The sequence below is a fragment of the Jaculus jaculus genome, chromosome 8 (genome assembly GCF_020740685.1).
Source record: "Jaculus jaculus isolate mJacJac1 chromosome 8, mJacJac1.mat.Y.cur, whole genome shotgun sequence".
NCBI lineage: Eukaryota > Metazoa > Chordata > Mammalia > Rodentia > Dipodidae > Jaculus > Jaculus jaculus.
Genome location: NC_059109.1, coordinates 2,753,952 through 2,773,625, shown reverse-complemented (window position 1 = coordinate 2,773,625; position 19,674 = coordinate 2,753,952). Strand labels below are relative to the sequence as shown.

The 19,674-nt window shown below is 52.2% G+C and overlaps 1 protein-coding gene and 1 pseudogene across 1 annotated transcript; both read left to right on the top strand.

Moving 5' to 3' along the window:
- The first annotated feature begins 492 nt into the window (after positions 1 to 492).
- On the top strand, positions 493 to 9,683 carry Bak1 (BCL2 antagonist/killer 1). Its single transcript, XM_004649573.2, has 6 exons — positions 493 to 726; positions 3,353 to 3,453; positions 4,414 to 4,549; positions 4,819 to 4,962; positions 8,210 to 8,390; positions 8,477 to 9,683. The coding sequence occupies exons 2-6, from the start codon at positions 3,384 to 3,386 to the stop codon at positions 8,579 to 8,581; spliced, it is 636 nt and encodes a 211-aa protein (XP_004649630.1). The 5' UTR covers positions 493 to 726; positions 3,353 to 3,383; the 3' UTR covers positions 8,582 to 9,683.
- Positions 9,684 to 12,011: 2,328 nt separating this feature from the next.
- Positions 12,012 to 19,674, top strand: part of LOC101598726 — a 28,266-nt pseudogene continuing 20,603 nt past the window's right edge.

Genomic DNA, 19,674 nt, shown 5'->3' with positions numbered 1-19,674 from the left:
GGCTTGTTCATCTGTAAAACGGGCCTAGCCAGCAGCACCTCCTTCCAAGGGCTGTTGGAAAATCCCGCGCAGGCACGGGAAGGGGCTTTGCAAACACTGATGTGTTTGCTGTTCCTGTTACTACTGTTTTGAAACAAGGTCTTGTAGCACAGGCTGGCATCCAGCTGGTAATCCTCCTGCCTCAGCCCCTTGCGTGCTGGGGCTACAGGCGTGCACCACCAAGCCTGGCTCCTTTGTGGGGTTTTTACTGGTATTGTCTGATGAAAAAGAAAAAGGCAAGGATGAGCATTGGGAATCAGAGAAGGACGAGCAGAATGCGGAAAGCCTCTCCTTGTGCTGAGACTTGAACAGGCATGGGAGGTGAGGCTCATCACCGACACACACACACACACACACACACACACACACACACACACACACTCCTGTCCCGCCCAGACCTCCTTCCAGGCTGTAGCCTGTGCATCCGCATCCGGCGGCCACCGGCCAACTTCCTCTAGAGGGAGCTGATCTGGGCCGGCATTGCGGCTCCTCTATGGTCGCCGGCGGCACGCGGGTCCCTGGGCCGGGCAAGGGCAAGCCGAGGCTGCATCAGACACCAGGAATTCACCGACACCCATTCCTGGAAGTCAGGCCTGAAAGCCTGCCCCGGGAGCAGCCACCAGGCCCGAGGGACCTTTGGCTTCTGCTCCACAAAGCCATCCCGAAGCTGGACCAGAGGCTGAGCAGGTAGGCTGGTAGCAGTTCCCGGCTGCTTAATCCTGGCAGCCTTAGCCCTGGGTGGGGCACAGAGCCCACCAGGGTCCAATGGGAAGGGAACCCTCAAGGTTTGCCTGGGCAAGTCCTTCCCGCCGTGGTAGGGGGCTGATCAGGACAGGGCTACCGCTGGCTGCCCCTCAGACAACTTCCCTTCTTGCCCTGCTCTGGAAAGTTCAAGATACCAGAAAGCAGGTCTTTTAGCAAGGGGGGGGGGGGGCTGAGGTCAAGGACAGGGCAGGCGTTTGAGAACTCTTCCGGCTGACTCCAGGGCCAGGCCAGGCCTGGTGGCTCTTCCTGGGGACATTGATCCCTAGGCCCAGCAAGCCCAGGAGGCAGGGGCAGAATGGGAAGTTGGTGGGTAGGGGGCAAGAGTAACCCCAGGGTCTCAGCACAGAGTGATGGCCGTAGGTCTGTTGTAAGGCTCCCCCCAACCCCGTTCCCCAACAGCGATGCCCCTGGGGGGTGGTCTCCATGGGAGATCAGATGGGGTCAGCATCATCGGCCCTCCTGGCCTGGGGTATGGTAGTTTGAAGATGAGCGAGAGGGAGAGGCCACTCCAGAAGTTTCTGCTGGGTTGGCAGCATCCCGGGCAAAGGGCTGTTTTCACGAGGGCTAGTCCCAGAGGTGGGGGACAAGATGGTCGCCTTCGCCCTGCGTCTGTCCTTGTACCTGACGGTGGGGGATAGAGCACACAGGTAGACTAGACTTCCTCCACCCCTTCTCACAGAGCCCGTGAGTGACTCGAAAATGGTCCTGGGTACCTTCCGGAAACTGTCCCCTGAAAGGAAGGTGGGCGCATGGACCCATAGCCAGGGCAGGCTGGGGACAGTTGTGCTGGGCCTGGGGTAGGACTGGAAGAGGGCACTTCCCGTCACGGTGATGGAGGCAGCCTAAGCCATGGGGCTGTGAAGAGGTGCGAACTGAAAGCGAAACAGCCTGCTTCAGGAAGTCCTCCTGTGGAGACAGGCTGAGGCCAGGACCGGGAAAAGAGGAAAAGGGGCTGGGCAGAGTGACCCGTGCCTGTGATGCCAGCACTCTGGAGTAGGCTGAGAAGGGAGAAGGCTGAGATAGGAGGATCAGAAGTTCAAGGCCAATGTGGGGCAAAATATCAAGATCCTGACTCCAAAAAAAAAAAAAAAAAATACATACAAAACCCAACAATAAAAAGATAACAGAAGCTGGGCATGGTGACGCACACCTTTAATCCCAGCTCTCGGGAGGCAGAGGAAGGGGGAACGTCTTGAGTTTGAGGCCACCCTGAGACTACATGGTGAATTCCAGGTCAGCCTGGGCTAGAGTGAGACTGTACCCCGAAAAACAAAACAAAACAAAAAAAGGTAACAGGCATAGGCCAGGAGAGCAGGTGTGTGGTAAGGTGCAAGGCATGAGGCCGACTGGAGACTTCTGAGGAGCCCAGGTCACTGTAAGGCAGCTGGAGAGCTTCCCTGGGGACAGGCCACTCTAAGGTCCACGAACTGGGAAGTAAGTGACTTTCTCTGACTGTGTATCCTCACACTCGCGTGTCCTGCTGCCCCGATTTTCCCACCTATAACATGGCTGCAAGAATGCTTACCTAGGGCTGGGGAGCTGGCTCAGAGGAGCACGTGTCGCACAAACGGAAGTCCCCGCGCTCCCATCACCAGAGCCCCTTAAAGCCTGGTGCTGTGGTGTGAGCTCTGTGCACCTCAGGTAGAAATGAGGAGGAGACAGGAGAACACGCCAGAAGCTCGAGGGCCAGCTCACCTGGCAACAATGGACCATGGGAGACTCCGCCTGAACAAGGTGGAAGGCGAGAACCAACACCTGACGTTGTGCTCTGCCCTCCACACGTTTGCTGTGGTGCCCATGCGCCCACACTCACCCAGCACGAACAGACGCGCGCACACACATCACACATACACCCAAAATGGTGTTTACCTAAGCTGGGCATGTGGCGCACGCCTTTAATGCCAGCACTCGGTCAGCCCGAGCTAGAGCGAGACCCTACCTTGAAAAACCAAACAAGAGAGAGAGAGAGAGAGAGTTAACCTAAATGAAGTAATGGGAGCGTTCAACACTCAACACCCAAGAGTGCTGGAGGCTACCACCGGCTCTTAGGGAGTTTGCAGCCAACAGGCCCTCACTGGAAAATAGATATGCCACCTCCATCAGTCAAGGGGAAGTGAGCCTTTGAGGAGGCCTCCTGGGTTATCTGTCGCCTGTGAGGTGGCCAGCCCAGGAGTGGACGAAAGGCCTCAGAAGCAGCTTCCAGGCTCCAAAACCAGCCTCTCCTCCCCAGAGTGACAAACGAGACATGGGCAGCCCTAGGGCATGGGCCCTGGGTACCAGTCACAGGCCGGGTGTGTGCACACCTCCATCTGTCCCTGACCGCCCTGTTGCTCACGTCTCGTAGTGAGGCACAAAGAGTCCCCCTGCTCCCAGAAGATGCCACCAGGCCTCAAGGTGACAGAACAAGAAAACGTCCCAGAGGAAGATAGCAGCTTTCTGGGAGTGTGTGTGAGGGGTTCTCCCTCCTGTGTGGCCACGGCACCCTCTCAGGGATCCCCAGCCAGAGGCACCCTGTCCATCACCATCTTCGTTCTCACTGTCCCTGCAGGTTGACCCTGTCCTCCACTGAGGCCTGAAAGATGGCATCTGGGCAAGGACCAGGCCCTCCGCCAGAGGAGTGTGAAGACCTTTCTCCACCCTCCCCTTCTGGTAAGGGTCTTCCTGTCCCTCATAAGCACAGGAGAGGATGAGAGAGTAGCATGAAGACAGGCACGGTGCCCTCCCAGGGGTCAGGCACAGGGCAGAGGTGAGGAAGGAAAGCAGAATGCGGCCTGTGCCCCTGCAGGAGGAGAAACGAGGAAGCGGCCCACTGAACAGGGACCGGCTCCATCCTAACTTGGGGGAGGAGGTAAGATGGCTGCCCTCCTCCACTCTTCCAAGTAGGCGGCCAGGGACGCCCAGCCCACAGCCCAGGACAGGCTGTTCCCTGGATCTGGGAATCATGTCTCAGGTCTGTCACTGTCTTCATTATGTGAGTCAGGCTTGGTGGCTCATGCCTGTAATAGCAGAACTTGAGATGCTGATGCAGGAGGATTGGCACAAGTTTGAGGCCAGCCTGGGTGACATAGTGAGACCCTGTCTCAAAAGACAACGAAGCGGATGTGGTGGTGCACACCTTTAATCCCAGCACTCAGGAGGCAGAGGTAGGAGGATCGCTGAGAGTTCAAGGCCACCCTGAGACTAGAGAGTGAATTCCAGGTCAGCCTGGGCTACAGCGAGACCCTACCTCAGAAAACAAACAAACAAACAAAATAATCTCCTTTAATTGTGTCTTTTCTGGGCACGAGTTTCCAGCCTCAGTTTCATTTCCTGAACCCCAAGTCTGGGCACCTCGTCCACACTGAGACAAACTCTGCTGTTTGTTACACCTGGGTAATTCTGTGCACATTCCTTAGCCAACCCATGCCTCAGTTTCCCCATCAGTTGGCTGGTGCTCAGCCTCTTGCCAGAGCTATTGTAAGATTTGCATGATCTCCCCAGCCAAACCCTGTAGGGAGAACTAGAGAGCCAGGGCAGGAACCGTCCTGTGGGCCACGAGGAAGCGTGAGCCACCCCTGAAGGCAGGCCACAGAGCCAGCCTTCCCCCTGACCTCCGGCTGTGGTCTCCAGAGCAGCAGGTCGCCCAGGACACGGAGGAGGTCTTCCGAAGCTACGTGTTCTACCTGCACCAGCAGGAGCAGGAGGCCCAGGGGGCAGCTGCCCCCGTTGATCCTGAGATGGACACCTTGCCCCTAGAGCCCAACAGGTGAGCTCCAGCTCCCCAGGGGAAGGGACAGAGCGGGTCCAAGGAGCCAGGGAGGCCTGAGGGTCCTGTCCTTGCCATCCGTCAGCACTCCTTTCACATTTTGGGTTCCCACACCTGCCCACCGTCCTGGACACAGCCCTGGTGTCCACAGACACTGTCAAGGACCTTCTGGCGGGGTGCACACCCCGGGGTCCCCTCGGGAAGAAGCCCTCTGCCACGAGCCAGCTCCCCCGCACTGGCTGCTTACCCACCGATTCCTGTCCCTCCAGCGTCCTGGGGCAGGTGGGTCGGCAGCTCGCCCTCATTGGAGACGACATTAACCGGCGTTATGACTCCGAGTTCCAGAGCTTGTTAGAACAGCTGCAGCCCACGGCCGGGAACGCCTATGAGCTCTTCACCAAGATCGCCTACAGGTACCCAGCACGGTCGCTCTGTCCTGTGCCCACACAGGGGCTCCGCATCTTCTTTGTCAGTGCCTGGGAACGGTGTCTGGGTTGGCTCATGCATGCTATTGGTGTCTGGGCTAACTCACACATGATTTCAGCCCTCATCTCCCTGTCTCTGAACCCCACACGGGTCCGGTTTTGTGCATAAACTCATACCTCTTGCCGCAAGGACCCGACCCAGAGCACTAGAAGGACCTGGGGTGGGATGTTCCTAAGCGCTGCCCAGCTGAGGTGGACCACAGTGCAGACGGTGAGACCACGCCCTGAGGCAGGTCGGTTGCTATCAGCTAGCATCTATATAGTACACTGGGCAAAGGGACACCCGGTACCTGATTCCTCTGCCAGCCTTACCACCCAGCACTATGGAACTTCCCAGTCCTCACTCTCCTTGCCAGAAAATAGGGAGAATACCCTTGAACCAGTAGCCCTGGGGCTGGGCAGATGACTCCGTGGCTAGGAGAGTGCCTGAGGCCACTCAGGATTGACTCTCCAACATTCATGTAAACAGCTGGGCATGTCCACACACATCTGCCACACCAGCCTTATGGGAGGTAGAGATCAGGGACTTGGAGACCAGAGAAAACAGCAAATGGATTAAGTGAGAGACTTGTTTCGAGGAAACAGGTGGATGAGCAAAAACAGGCAGACACATCCCACACCCAATGTTCTCCTTTGGCCTCCACATGTGTGCCTAGCATGCATGCATTTGCACACACATGTGTATTCACACCACAAACCATACACACATGAGCATGTGTGAATACCAAAAAAAAAAAAAAAAAAAAAAAAAACCAACTCTAGGATTCTTTTAAAATGTTCTAGCCTGGGATGACCTAGAACTCACTCTGTAGTCCCAGGCTGGCTGGCCTTGAACTCACAGTGATCCTCCTACCTCTGCCTCCTAAGGCTGGGAATAAAGGTGCGTGCCACCACACCTGACTCCACCATTTCTTTGTGTGTGTGTATGTGTGTTCTTGTATGCACCCATGTGTGTGCATGTGGAGGCCAGAGGTCAAAGTCAGATATCTTGCTGGGTGTGGTGGTGCATGCCTTTAATCCAGGAGGCAGAGGTAGAAGAATCACTGTGAATTCAAGGCCAGCTTGGAACTACAGGGAGTGAATGCCAGGTCAGCCTGTGCTAGAGTGAGACCCTACTTGCAAAAAAACAAAAAATCCAGTTGTGGTGACACAAACCTTTAATCCCAGCACTCAGGAGGCAAAGGTAGGAGGACCATCATGAGTTCAAGACCACCCTGAGACTACATAGTGAGTTTCCAGGTCAGCCTAGGCTACAAGACCCTACCTCAGAAAGGAAAAAAAAGTCAGGGCTGGAGAGATGGTTTGGCAGTTAAGGCACTTGCCTGGGAAGCCTAAGGACCCATGTTCGACTCTCCATATCCCACGTAAGCCAAGCTCACAATGGTGAGGCAAGAGCAAGGTCACACATGCCCATTAGGTGGCGCAAGCTTCTGGGGTTCAATTTCAGTGGCTGAGGCCTGGTGCACCAATTCTCTCTCTCTCCCTCTGTCTCTCTAAAAAAAACCCAATGAAAATAAATTTAAAAAGAGAAAGAAAACCAGATGTATTACTCAGTTATTTTACACCTAGATTTTAAATTTTTTTCTTTTATCCTTTTTTTTAATTTGTTTGTTTTCTAAGGTGGGTCTCAATCTAGCCCAGGCTGATATAGAATTCACTATGTAGTCTCAGGTGGCCTCAAACTCTTGGCGATCCTCTCTGTGCCCTCCCGAGTGCTGGCATTAAAGGTGTCTGCCACCACGCCCAACTTCTACTTTATTTTTGCAAGGAGAGGTGCACCAGGGGCTCCAGCCACCACTGCAGATGAACTCTAGATGCAAGCAGCACTTTGTGCATCTGGTTTTATGTAGGTATTGGAGAATCAAACCTGGGTCATTAGGCTTTGCAGGAAACTACCTTAACCACTGAGTCATCTCTCCAGCCTTCCCCCACCCCACTTTATTTATTATTATTTATTGACTTATGTTTTGTTTTGTTTCTTTTCAAGGTAAGTTTTCACTCTAGTCCAGGCTGACCTGGAATTCACTGTGTAGTCTCAGAGTGGCCTCGAACTCACAGCAACCCTCCTACCTCTGCCTCCCAAGTGGTGGGATTAAAGGTATGGGCCACCACACCTGGCCCCATTTTCTTCTTCTTCTTCTTTTTTTTTTTTTTTTAAAAAAAAAAAGCTTTTTATTTATTTATTTGCAAGCAGAGAGAGAAGACAGACAGAGAATGGGCATGCCAGGACCTCTAGCCACTGCAAACAAACCCCAAATGCATGTGCTCCCTTGTGCAATCTGGCTTACATGGGTCCTGGGGAATCAAACCTAGGTCTTTTGGCTTTGCAGGCAAGTGCCTTAACAGGTAAGCCATTTCTCCAGTGCCCCATTTTATTTTATTTTTTAATTTTTATTTTGGTTTTTCGAGGTAGGGTCTCACACTAGTCCAGGCTGACCTGGAATTCACTCTGTCATCTCAGGGTGGCCTTGAACTCACAGCACCCTCCTACCTCTGCCTCCCGAGTGCTGGGATTAAAGGCGTGTGCCACCATGCCTGGCCCCATTTTATTTTCTGAGATAGGATCTCAGGTAGCTTGGGCTGGCCTCCAATTCCTGGTACTCCTGCCTCAGCCTCCCCAGCGCTGGGATCACAGGTGTGTGCCACCACGCCCAGCTGTGCCCACTGTCATTTCTCCCCCAAGCTAGGGAGTTGGATCCAAAGGGGAGGGTGCCGGTAGGGGTCGGGTTTAGAATGGGTGCTCAGAGCTGACCTGCCAGTGCCATTGCCCCCGTGCCTCTGTGATTCTGGGACCTGCCCTAATCTCTTCTGTCCTTCTCTCTCTGCTGTCCCTCGGGGCTGCCAGGCCAACAGCAACACCCACAGGTAATTCCCTAATACCTCTCTCCACTCACTCCACCCTCTGCCCACTCTGGGCCCTTTACGCCTGCCACTCGGGGGCCACGTGCCAGCTGCGGCATTCAGCTCCTGTGCCCTCTCAGCTTTCTCCTTCACAGAGACCCAGCCTCTTCCTGAATCCTAACTTGAGGCCAGGCCGAGGCAGACTCCCACCGCAGCCTGGACTTAAGCTAACTCACTTAGCTTCCCTGGCGAGGAGAGAAGGGGCGGCGGGGAAGGAAAGGAGGACAGGGGACTCCAGGCGACTCTCCACTGACCTATAGCTCTCTGTCCACAGCCTGTTTAAGAGCGGCATCAGCTGGGGTCGTGTGGTGGCCCTCTTGGGCTTTGGCTACCGCCTGGCCCTGTACGTCTACCAGCGTGGTTTGACTGGCTTCTTGGGTCAGGTGACCTGCTTTTTAGCTGACGTCATGCTGCGTCACTACATTGCCCGGTGGATCGCGCAAAGAGGTGGCTGGGTGAGTGCCTGGGGGTCAAAACCCGCTGCTGGGGCTACCCTGCTCCAGGGATGCCAGTCCCTCTGTGACCCACTCTCTCTTGGCAGGTGGCGGCTCTGAATTTGCATCACAACCCCATCCGGAGCGTGCTGGCAGTTCTGGCTGTGGTTCTTTTGGGGCAGTTTGTGGTACAAAGATTCTTCAAATCATGACTCCTGAAGGGGCCCTTTGGGGGTCCCAGCCAAGACCCCTGCCTAGACTTCAGCCAGCACTTCTCCCTGCCCCTTTGCCCTTCCCCATCCTCCCCAGAGGACAGAAGCTTTAGCAAACTGGTACCCCAGCTTTGGAGGGCCCCTGCCCGAGGGTCACCTTTGCAGCACAGGTACCCCAACATTGCATGGTGCTAATGGGCTCTCTCTCTGAGCCCCATCCTGTGAGAGAGGGGCTAATTACTTTGGGGTGACAAGAGGGTAGGGACCACTTGCCCCTAGGAAATTGTTTAAGCATTTTATAATAATGGTGGGAGACATCCCCCCCTCTTTCACTCAGCCCAAGTCAGGATAGCAGGGGTTTGAGGCTCAGTGGGTGTAACCTGTGTTCTGGAAGGTCAGGAATTAAGAGGTGGGACTAGAGCCCGTCATGCTCCTCCCTGAACTGGCTCTTGAGAGCAAGACAAGCTGGGCGTGGGGGTGGGTCACTGTCCTGTGCTCCACCCTCCCTGTCCCTACGCCCCCACCCCACCCTGACTTTGTGGACGGACTCTCAGGGATTCTGGACTCAGAGTGGAGGTGGCAGTGCAGACCAGTGTGTCCTGGACATGTCCATCAAGGCCCTCCAAGCCTGCGAGCCCTCCTGAGGTCCTCAGTTCTCACCTGTCTCTTCATCTGATAACCCCTGGGGGTGATGCCCCTAACCTGCTCCCCAGGGGCTTTGGGTGAGCCGGCTTGCTGGGGCCCTTCCTTGCCCGGGGTTGTATAGCCAGAGACTCTGCTTTTTGTTATGAGAAGAGGCTATGTGCTCATCAGAAGTCTGAGCAGGAAAGGAACTACTCCACTAGGAGCAACCCCCGAGCTGGGCCCAGTGTGACCCCTGGGAACTGTGAATACTTGAAACCCACCTCCCATGCTCCTGCCTGCCTAGGCCATCCTTGCATGGGGTGGGAAGGCCTTCCCCATCTTGCACAAGAGGGGAGAGGAGAGGGAAGTGCTTGATTAAGCCAAATGCAGGGAGAGGAGGCATAGGGAGCCTGCTGCCCCGCCCTCACCCATCCTCTGACTGTGTTTGGAAATAAACTGTGCAATTTTCCCACCCCCACCTCGTCTGGCTTTTCTCACCCCCCCCCTTTTTTTGTTTTTGTTTTTGTTGTTTAAGGTACAGTCTTGCTGTAGCCCAAGCTGACCTGGAATTCACTATATAGTCTCAGGGTGGCCTTGAACTCACAAAGATCCTCCTACCTCTGCCTCCCAAGTGCTGGGATTAAAGGCGTGCGCCATTGCACCTGGCTTTCCACTTGGCGTTAAAATATACATATATATATCATGCACAAGGTCGCACATGCACACAAGGTGGCGCATGTGTTTGGAGTCCAATTACAGTTGATGGAGACCCTGGCATGCCAACTCATTCCCTCTCCTTCCCTCCCTCCCTCCCTCCCTCCCTCTCCATCTCTCCCTCTCTCTCTCTCTCCCTCTCTCTCTCTCTCCCTCTCTCTCTCTCTCTCTCATAAGAAGGTCAGTTTGTTGGGCTTGCCTCGAAAAAATACTTATTTAAGAAAGAGAATAGGTAAGCTGGGCATGGTGGTGCACACCTTTAATCCCAGCATTGGGAGGCAGAGGTAGGAAGATTGCCAAGAGTTCGAGGCCACCTTGAGACTACATAGTGAAATCCAGGTCAGCCTGAGCTAGAGTGAGAAACCAAAAAAAGAAAGAAAGAGAATAGGCATGGGCGTCCAGCCACTGCAAATGAACTCCAGACACATGCACCACCTTGTGCACCTGATTTGCGTGGATACCGGGTGTAGCAGACGGATTCAGGTGGCCGAGATGAACTTCCAAACCAGGCAGAGTTATGGAGGAAGGGGTATTTATTTGAAGCTTACAGATCCAGTGAAAGTTCATAATGCCAGAAGAAGCTGGCTTGCCTTCAGAGGTCCAAGCAGAAAGAGAGAGAAGAGTCACAAGCCAAAACTCTAAAAGCCACCTCACAAACACACTTCAGGAACTCCAGGCACTTTGGATACCTTTAGACTGGAATTGCAAACCCACCACCACACCTTAGGGCAGACACTAAGATCGGCCAGTGACACCTCCTCCAGCCTCGTGGTTGCAGATCCAAACTACAAACTAATAAAACACTGAATATTACTGGTGGCCATCTATTCAAACTACCACACTGGGGATCCAGGCTGGATCCTTAGGCTTACAGGAAAGCGCTTTAACCACTGAGTCATCTCTCCAGCCCTCTACCTGGCATTTTTGCAACCTAGGCTACCCCTTCCTCAGGCTGGGCTGAAGAAAGCTGGGCACCCCTATGTGCTTCTGATCTAACAAAGCACCCATCCTTCCTTCCATCCCTGGGTCTCCAAAAAAACCCGGCCAGACTTTGTGACATCCCCACCAACTACTTGCTTCTCCCATTGCTTTGGGTTCCAGGCAGTTTTGCGCCCCCTATTGGGGACCCCTTGGTTGAGAGCTGGGTCAGCCTCAAGAGTCTGGGGCTCCCCCGTCGTCCACCTCCCTCTTTGGAGTCACAAGCCATGCTGGCCAAAAGGCTCTTCTCCCTCATATTTAGCTCTGCTAGGGACACAGTGTCCCCACAGCCACACACACACGCTGATTTTTTTTTTTATTCTAGTTTAATGCTACATGGGAGTCCCTAAGGAGAGACAGCCAGGGTGATAAAAATAACAAGCATGGGGGCGTTGAAATGTTCCAAAACCCACAAAGATTTTCCCCCCAGTCCTGGTCTGTGTGACACCTCCAAAAGACTCCTGACTCACTGTCAGTCTCCTGGGGCTGTGTCGCCTAGCCCCTGGCCCCTCCAAATGTCTTCGGAGGGCACATACAGGCCCTGCCGTGGGAAATGAGTGGCTGCACCCTGACACGTTCAGAAAACGCTCAGGCAGCATTTAAGGTACCCTGTGCCAGGCTTTCTGCTGAAAACGTCTCTTCGATGCCCACACAACAGGTGTGGTGACAGGTAACTCCCACCTTACAGAGAAACAGGTGCCTTCCCAGGTCACCCAGGTAGCAAACCGCGTTGAAGCAGAACGTGCCACCAGGATCCAGGACGCTGGCTCGAGGTTTCTCCTGGAGGTAGGAGGGAAGGCCCGTCACCGACTTAGGGGACAGCGCGTGGGACGAGGCATCCCCTCCCACGCGCAGCCTCGGAGCCACCCGCCTTAGACCTTTTGCTAGACAGCCGGAAGTGGAGGTCCCGCCCGAGTCCAAGATGGCCGCCGCCGCTTCCAGGACGCCAGCGTGCCCTTTTGTGGGCGGGGCCCCGGCGCACCGTCTGCCCCGCCTCCTTTAAGTAGCGACGCCCGCTCCAGCCCGAGGCTTGGGGCGAAGAGCCAGCAAGGTGGGTGGCCGGTGTTGGTGTTCTGCTCACCTGGCCACTCCCACCCGGTCCTCTGCTGTCGCGATGAAATCCTCCAAAGCTAAATCCAAGCGCGTCCCAGAGCTGCCAAAGCCTGGGGAAGAGAAGACAGGAGGGCAGGGCGCGCTGTGCGGAAGGGCGCAGCTGGTGCTGCCGCTGCCGCTGCCCGCCGCGCGCTCCCACGCCTCTGCGTTCGTGCGGCTTCTGAAACTGTCCCTTGTTTCCACCAAATACGGCTGGATTCTGTGAGGCTACATGAGCGAGTTAAAGGCCAACCTGGACTATATGAGACCCTGTCTCCATTTTTTTTTTAAAAAAAGCATATTTTCGGTTAGTAGGTGTCCATCCAAACCCCTTAATTTGAAAAAGAAAACAAATCCGCTGGACGTAGTGGCGCACGCCTTTAATCCCAGCACTCGGGAAGCAGAGGTAGGAGGATTATCGTGAGTTCTGGCCACCCTGATACTAAATAGTGAATTCCAGGTCAGCCTGAGCTCGAGTGAGACCCTGCCTCGGGGAAAGAAAAAAAAAAAAAAAATCTTTCCCTGTCCCAAAATGACCCCGTAACTTCTTTGAACAGGTTCCTATGACCTAGCCATCTGGACAGCTAAAACAAATCAGCGTGAATCCCCGCAGCTGGGCGCGCTTGCGCTGTACAAACCCGGAGGCCAGTACCTGTGAAAGGCAGAGGGAGGAGCGACAGTGGCGGGAGGGCCAAGAGCTCGGCGCGGCCTTCGCTATGGATTGCGTTTGAGGTTTGCCTCGGCTACAAAAGAAAGCATCTTAATTCAATCTGTGCATAAAAAAGTCATAATCTCTCTTTCTGTGTGTGTATGTGTATGAAATTGCCAGAAATTACTGGAAATGTTCAAATTCAGAGGCAAGAAAATGAGCTTCAGTTATTTGTGGTTGCTCACATCTATAATCCCAGCTCTAGGAAGACTGAGGCAGGAGTTCTAGACCAGCCTGGGATTCCATAGCAAGGCTATCCTTTTTTTTTTTTTTAATTTATTTGAGAGCGACAGACACAGAGAGAAAGACAGATAGAGGGAGAGAGAATGGGCGCGCCAGGGCTTCCAGCCTCTGCAAACGAACTCCAGACGCGTGCGCCCCCTTGTGCATCTGGCTAACGTGGGACCTGGGGAACCGAGCCTCGAACAGGGGTCCTTAGGCTTCACAGGCAAGCGCTTAACCGCTAAGCCATCTCTCCAGCCCAGCAAGGCTATCTTAAAGGGATAAAAAAAGAGAGGGAGACGGAGATGGATCTCAGTGGTAGAGCCCCTGCCTAGCATGCACAAGGCCCTGGATTTGATCCCTGGCACTTCAAAAATAAAAGGTAGGTGACTGGAGAGATTTCTCAGTGGTTAAAGGTACTTGCTTGCAAAGCCTAGTAGCCTTGTTTCCATCCCCTGCACCCATGTAAAGCAAGATGCACAAAATGGTGCATGCATCTGGAGTTCATTGACTGTGGCAGGAGCCTCTGACATGCCCATTCTCTCCCTGCCTCTCAAATAAATAAGTGAAGTAAATAATAAATAAATGCTTTTTTTTTTTTTTTTTTTTGAGGCAAGATCTTGCCCTTCCCTGGCCCCCTTGTGCATCTGGCTAGTGTGGGTCCTGGGGAATCAAACCAGGGTCCTTTGGCTTTGCAGGCAAACACCTTAACCGCTAAGCCATCCCTCCAGCCCCCGCCACTTTTTCACTTAATGTTTTTTTAACTTATTTGCATGTGTGCAGGCATGTCTGGGCCTCTTGCCACTGCGAAAGAGCACCAGATGTTTGTGCCACATTTTGAGCCTGGCTTTGTCTGGCACCTATGAGTGGCTTGGAAATTGGACCCCAGGCTAGCAGGCTTTTCAGGTAAGCACCTTTGACTGCTGAGCCATCTCTCCAGTGGCCCCTTCTTTCTTTGTAATATTTTACTTATTTGAGACAGAAAGAGAGAGAGAGAATGGGCTTGCCAGGGCCTCTACCACTGAAAATGAACTTCAGATGCATGTACCACCTTGTGCATCTGCTTTCATGGATACTGGGGGGAACTGAACCTGGGTCCTTAGCCTTCACAGTTAAGTGCCTTAACCACTCAGCCATCTCTCCAGCCCCCCTTCTTCTTCTTCTTCTTCTTCTTCTCCTTCTCCTTCTCTTTGTCCTCCTCCTTCTCCCCCTGCCCCTCCTCCTCCTCCTCCTCCTTCTTCTTCTTTTTTTAGGTAGGGTTTCACTCTAGCCCAGGCTGACCTGGAATTCACTCTGTAGCTCAGGCTGGTCTTGAACTCCAACAGTCCTCTTACCTCAGCCTCCTGAGGGCTGAGATTAAAGGTGGAAACTTCTATCCCTGGCCATAACTTCTATTATCTAATGGGGTGGATCCCCTAGTCCCCCACATTTTACTCTTATATCCCAGAAGCCCGATGTTTGTGTGGGGAGAGGAAAGTGCATTGCATTCACGTGGAGGTCAAAGGACAAGCTAGGATTAAAGGCGTGTGCCACCACGCCGGGTGGTGGTTTCTTATTTTATTTATTTATTTATTTATTTATTTATTTATTTGAGAGAGAGAAAAAGGAGTGGATGATAGATAGATAGATAGATAGATAAAGAATGGGCACACCAGGGCCTCTAGCCACTGCAAATGGACTCCAGATGCATGGGTCACCTTGTGCATCTGGTTTATGTGGGTAGTGAGGAATTGAACCATGGGTCCTTGGGCTTTGTAGGCAAGTGCCTTTACCACTAAGCCATCTTTCAGCCCTGTTTGTTTGTTTTTTAATTTTTAAAAATATTTTTGAGCCAGGAATAGTGGTACATGTCTTTAATCCCAGTACTGGGAAGGCAGAGGTAGGAGGATCACCGTCAGTTTGAGGCCATCCTGAGACTACATAGTGAATTCAAAATCAGCCTGGGTTAGAGTGAGACCCTCCCTCAAAAAACCAAAATAAATAAAATAAAGTGGTGGCGCTGATGAATTGACTTACTGAATGTGGGACTCAAAGCAGACCCTTCAGAGCAGGTGAGCAATGCCTCCCTCATCTAACTGACCCTCAGCGGGGAGCTCTGTGGACCCAGAGGCTCAGGCCCAAGGTACGCAGGTGCTCACGTCCTGAGCAGCTCCTCTGTGGACTGCCTCCCCAACGCAGATTTCATGGTGCCAAGCAACCCGCTGCTCCTCCTTAGCCCCGAGGTGGATTTCCCATACCCTACCACACAAAGGCAAAGGGAGGGGGGCACTGCACACACTTGTTGCCCACAGTGCCTCCCATGGATGAGGGAGGGATCTGGGCCCATGCCACTCTCATCCCACCGACCCCTTGTTTTCTCTTTGCTCAATAAATCCTGGTCCCAGGCTGTGCAACGCCGCAGAGGGTCTCAAACGCAGCTCCTGGGGCTGCAGCTGTTGCTCGGGGTACCATCTAAGAGCATGTGCAAGATTCTGGATTTAATCCCGGGGACTGAAAAACAGGCCAAATAACCCAGTCAGGTGCCTGACAAGAAGACAACCAGACAAGTATGGCCAATAAGAAAAATGACTTGGGAGGCTGGCTTAGCGGTTAAGGCGTTTGCCTGCAAAGTCAAAGGATCCCGGTTGAACTCTCCAGGACCCACATAAGAAAAATGCACAAGGGGCCACATGCGTCTGGAGGTCCTTTGCAGTGGCTGGAGGCCCTGGCCTGGGGTGCCCATTCTCTGCCTCTGTCTCTCAAATAAATAAATTAAATAAATTTTTAAAAAATTTTTATTAGCATTTTCCATGATTATAAAAAAATATCCCATGGTGGGCTGAAGAGATGGCTTAGCGGTTAAGCGCTTGCCTGTGAAGCCTAAGGACCCCGGTTTGAGGCTCGGTTCCCCAGGTCCCACGTTAGCCAGATGCACAAGGGGGGCGCACGCGTCTGGAGTTCGTTTGCAGAGGCTGGAAGCCCTGGCATGCCCATTCTCTCTCTCCCTCTATCTGTCTTTCTCTCTGTGTCTGTCGCTCTCAAATAAATAAATAAAAATTAAAAATTAAAAAAAATTCCCATGGTAATTCCCTCCCTCCCCCCCAAAAAAATTATTTTTTAAAAAAGAAAGAAAAATGACTTGAAGAGGCTGGAGAGATGGCTCAGTGGTTAAAAGTACTTGCATGCAAAGCCTGATGGCTCAGGTTCAACTCTCCAGTACTCTCATAAAGCCAGATGCCCAGAGTGGCACATGTGTCTGGAGTTTGTCTGCAGTGGCTGGAGGCTCTGGCAGCATGAGTTCTCTCCGTGTAACTTTTTTTTTTTTCTGGTTTCTCGAGGTAAGGTTTTGCCTGGACTTCACTATGTAGTCTCAGAGTAGCCTCAAACTCACAGTGATCCTCCTACCTCTGCCTCCCGAGTGCTAGGATTAAAGGCGTGCACCACCACACCCAGCACAAATATTTTAAAAAGAAAAGTAACTTGAACAGATAGACGGAAGGAAAGCTGGGAGCAAGGGGTGGGTTGAGAAGGATGTTGGTTCATGTTTTATGCCACCAAGGAGGTTCCCAGACACCAGGTCTTCCCCTGTGCCCTCAGCCACAGCTGTCCTGACTCCTGTAGGTTTTCATTCCTGTACCATCTTTGACTTCTTACTTCCACTGCCAACGTCCTGGGAAATAGTCTCTGCTTTTGTTGTTGCTTGTTTTCCAAGGCAGGGTCTGGTCTTGCTCTGGCCCAGGCTGACCCGGAATTCACTCTGTAGTCTCAGGGTGGTGTTGAACTCATGGTGATCCTCCTACCTCTGCCTCCCAAGTGCTGAGATTAAAGGCGTGCGCCACCATGCTCTCTTTATTCTCTGCTTTTTTTTTTTTTTTTGTAGCTGTTGTTATTTTGAAACAGGGTCTCACATAGCCCAGGCTGGCCTCCAACACTATGTAGCTGAGGATGATCTTGAACTTCTAATCCTCCAGCCGCCATTCCGTAATGCTAGAGTTGCAGGAATGCACCACCCTGGGCCTTGTGCGTGCAAGACAGCTGCTCACCAACTGAGCTACAGCCCAGCCCCTCCCAGCGGCTTTACTGAATTAGAATGCATTTCCAAAAAAAACTGCAAACAGGGCTGGAGAGACGGATTAGCAGTTAAGGTGCTTGCCTACAAAGCCAAAGGACCCAGGTTCAATTCCCTAGTACCCTTGTAAAGGCAAATACACAAGGTGGCTAAAGGCCCTGGTATACCCATATTCTCTCTCTCTCTTTTTCTCTCTCAAATAAATAAAATATATATTTAAAACTGCAAACAAGCCGGGCGTGGTGGCACACGCCTTTAATCCCAGCACTCGGGAGGCAGAGGTAGGAGGATCATGGTGAGATCAAGGCCACCCTGAGACTACATAGTGAATTCCAGGTCAACCTGAGCTAGAGTGAGACCCTACCTCAAAAAAAAAAAAAAAAAAAAAAAAGCAAACAGTTGGGCATAGTGACACACACCTTTGAGTCTAGCACTCAGGAGGAAGAGGTAGGAGGATCACTATGACTTCTCGGCCACCCTGAGACCAAGTCAGCATGGGCTAGAGCAAGACCCTACTTCAAAAAGAGAGGGGGGACTGGAGAGATGGCTTAGAGATTAAGGCACTTGCCTGCAAAGCCAAAGGACCCAGGTTCAATTCCCCAGGACCTAGGTAAGCCAGATGCACAAGGTGGCACATGTGTCTGGAGTTCTTTTGCAGTGGCTAGAGGCCCCCATCCTCTCTCCTTTCCTCTCTGTCTCAAATAAATAAAAAGAAAATATTTTTTTAAAAACCTGCAAATGCTTAATCTATACAATATGAGTTTGAATAAGTGCATACACCTGAAAAACTGTCCTTACACTGAGACTATTGTTTTGCTTTGCCTGTACGTAGGTACGTAGGTAGGTAGGTAGAGTGGCATGTGTGGTATACGCCTGTCTCTGTGCCTTTGCAGTGCCCATGTGCTCGCCCCCTCAGTGGGCACTTCTGCCTGCTCTTCCCTGGGCCGGAGCCTCTACTGATGCTGGAACTCGCTGTTTTTCCCAAGGCCTGGGTGGTTCCCTGGAGCTACCGATGGGCATGGCCACCCCCAGCTGTCATGTGGTCTCTGGAGATTCACGCTGGCATGGTCAGGCCCCTCAGGCCCTCATACTTACACAGAAAGTGGACTAACCCCTGGAGCCCCCACCTCTCCAGCCTGAGGATAAGCATTACTCACCATCTCCACTGGTTTCCCAGGCTTTCAGCTTTGGTTTTGTGGTAACAATATTTAATGTGAGCATGACTCTCCACACATTTTTAAGTTTTTTATTTGTTTATTCACTTATTTGCAGAGAGAGAGAGAATGGGTACACAAGGGCCTCCTGCTAATGCAAACAAACTCCAGATGCATGTGTCACTTTGTGCATCTGGTTTTACATTGTAGTCCATAGTTTCCGTTTTGTTTTGTTTTGCTTTTTTTTGAGGCAGGGTCTCACTGTAGCCCAGGCTGACCTGGAACTGATTTGGTAGTTCAGGCTGGCCTTGAACTCATGGCAAGCCTCCTACCTCAGCCTCTCAAGTGCGGAGCACCACGCCAGGCGGCACCATGCCCTCTGTCTCCAGCAGCAAACCTGCTCGTCCATCCTTCCTGAGCCTTGCATGGCTCAACAGCACCCTCCATCTCCTCTTCCTGGGCCCTGGCAATGCCCTCCCACTGTCTGATCTGCAAGTGTGGCTATTTTAGATGCTTTACGAAAGAGTGCCATGCAGCGTGCCTGGCTGGCTTCCCTTAGTGGAATGTCCTCCAGGTCCCTCCACATCACAAATGGCAGGAGTTCCGCCCCCCGCTTTAAGGCCAAGTCATAGTCTATTGTATAAGCCTCATTTTCTTTTTTACGTTATGAGTGTGAAATAATGGGCTTTGTTGTGATGATTTTCTTACATACATATGTGTCGTGTAACTTGATCGTATGCACACACACACACACCTGTGTTGTACTTGATGATCCTGTCCTCTTCCTAAATAGTCCTTCTTCTTCTCTTCTACCTTTATGTCTTTTTTGCATATTTTTTTATATTATTATTTTTTGTTTGTTTGTTTTTATTTATTTATTGATTAGGGAGAGAGAGAGAAAGTTAGAATGGGTGCACCAGGGCCTCTTGCCACTGCAAACGAACTTCAGACACATGCACCACCATGTGCATCTGGCTTACATAGGACCTGGAGAATCGAACCGGGATCCTTAGACTTCGCAGGCGAATGCCTTAACTGCTAAGCCATCTCTCCAGTCCTTTGTTTTTTTGAGGTAGGCTCTCTCTCTAGCCCAGGCTGACCTGGATTTCACTATGTAGTCTCAGGGTGGCCTCAAACTCATAAGGATCATCCTACCTCTGCTTCCCAAATGCTAGGATTAAAAGTACATGCCACCAGGCTAATTTATTGATTTTTTGTTTTTGTTTTTCAAGGTAGAGTCTCACTCTAGCTGAGGCTGACCTGGAATTCACTATGTAGTCTCAGGGTGGCCTTGAGCTCACAGCAATCCTCCTATCTCTGCCTCCCGAGTGCTGGTATTAAAGGCGTGCACCACCACGCCTGGCTCAATTTGATTTGATTTGATTTGATTTGATTTGATTTGATTTGATTTGATTTGATTTGATTTGATTTTAGGTAGGGTATCACTCTAGTCCAGGCTAACCTGGAATTCACTATGTAGTCTCAGGGTGGCCTTGAATTCATGGCGATCCTCCTACCTCTGCCTTCTGAGTGCTGGGATTAAAGGTGTGCA

What these genes read in the sequence shown, in the direction of transcription:
- Bak1 (XM_004649573.2), top strand. Translation starts at nt 3,384, where the DNA reads ATGGCATCTGGGCAAGGACCAGGCCCTCCGCCAGAGGAGTGTGAAGAC. An exon ending in TTGCCCCTAGAGCCCAACAG is followed by an intron (nt 4,550 to 4,818) that starts GTGAGCTCCAGC and finishes CTGTCCCTCCAG; the next exon opens with CGTCCTGGGGCAGGTGGGTC. An exon ending in TCGCGCAAAGAGGTGGCTGG is followed by an intron (nt 8,391 to 8,476) that starts GTGAGTGCCTGG and finishes CTCTCTTGGCAG; the next exon opens with GTGGCGGCTCTGAATTTGCA.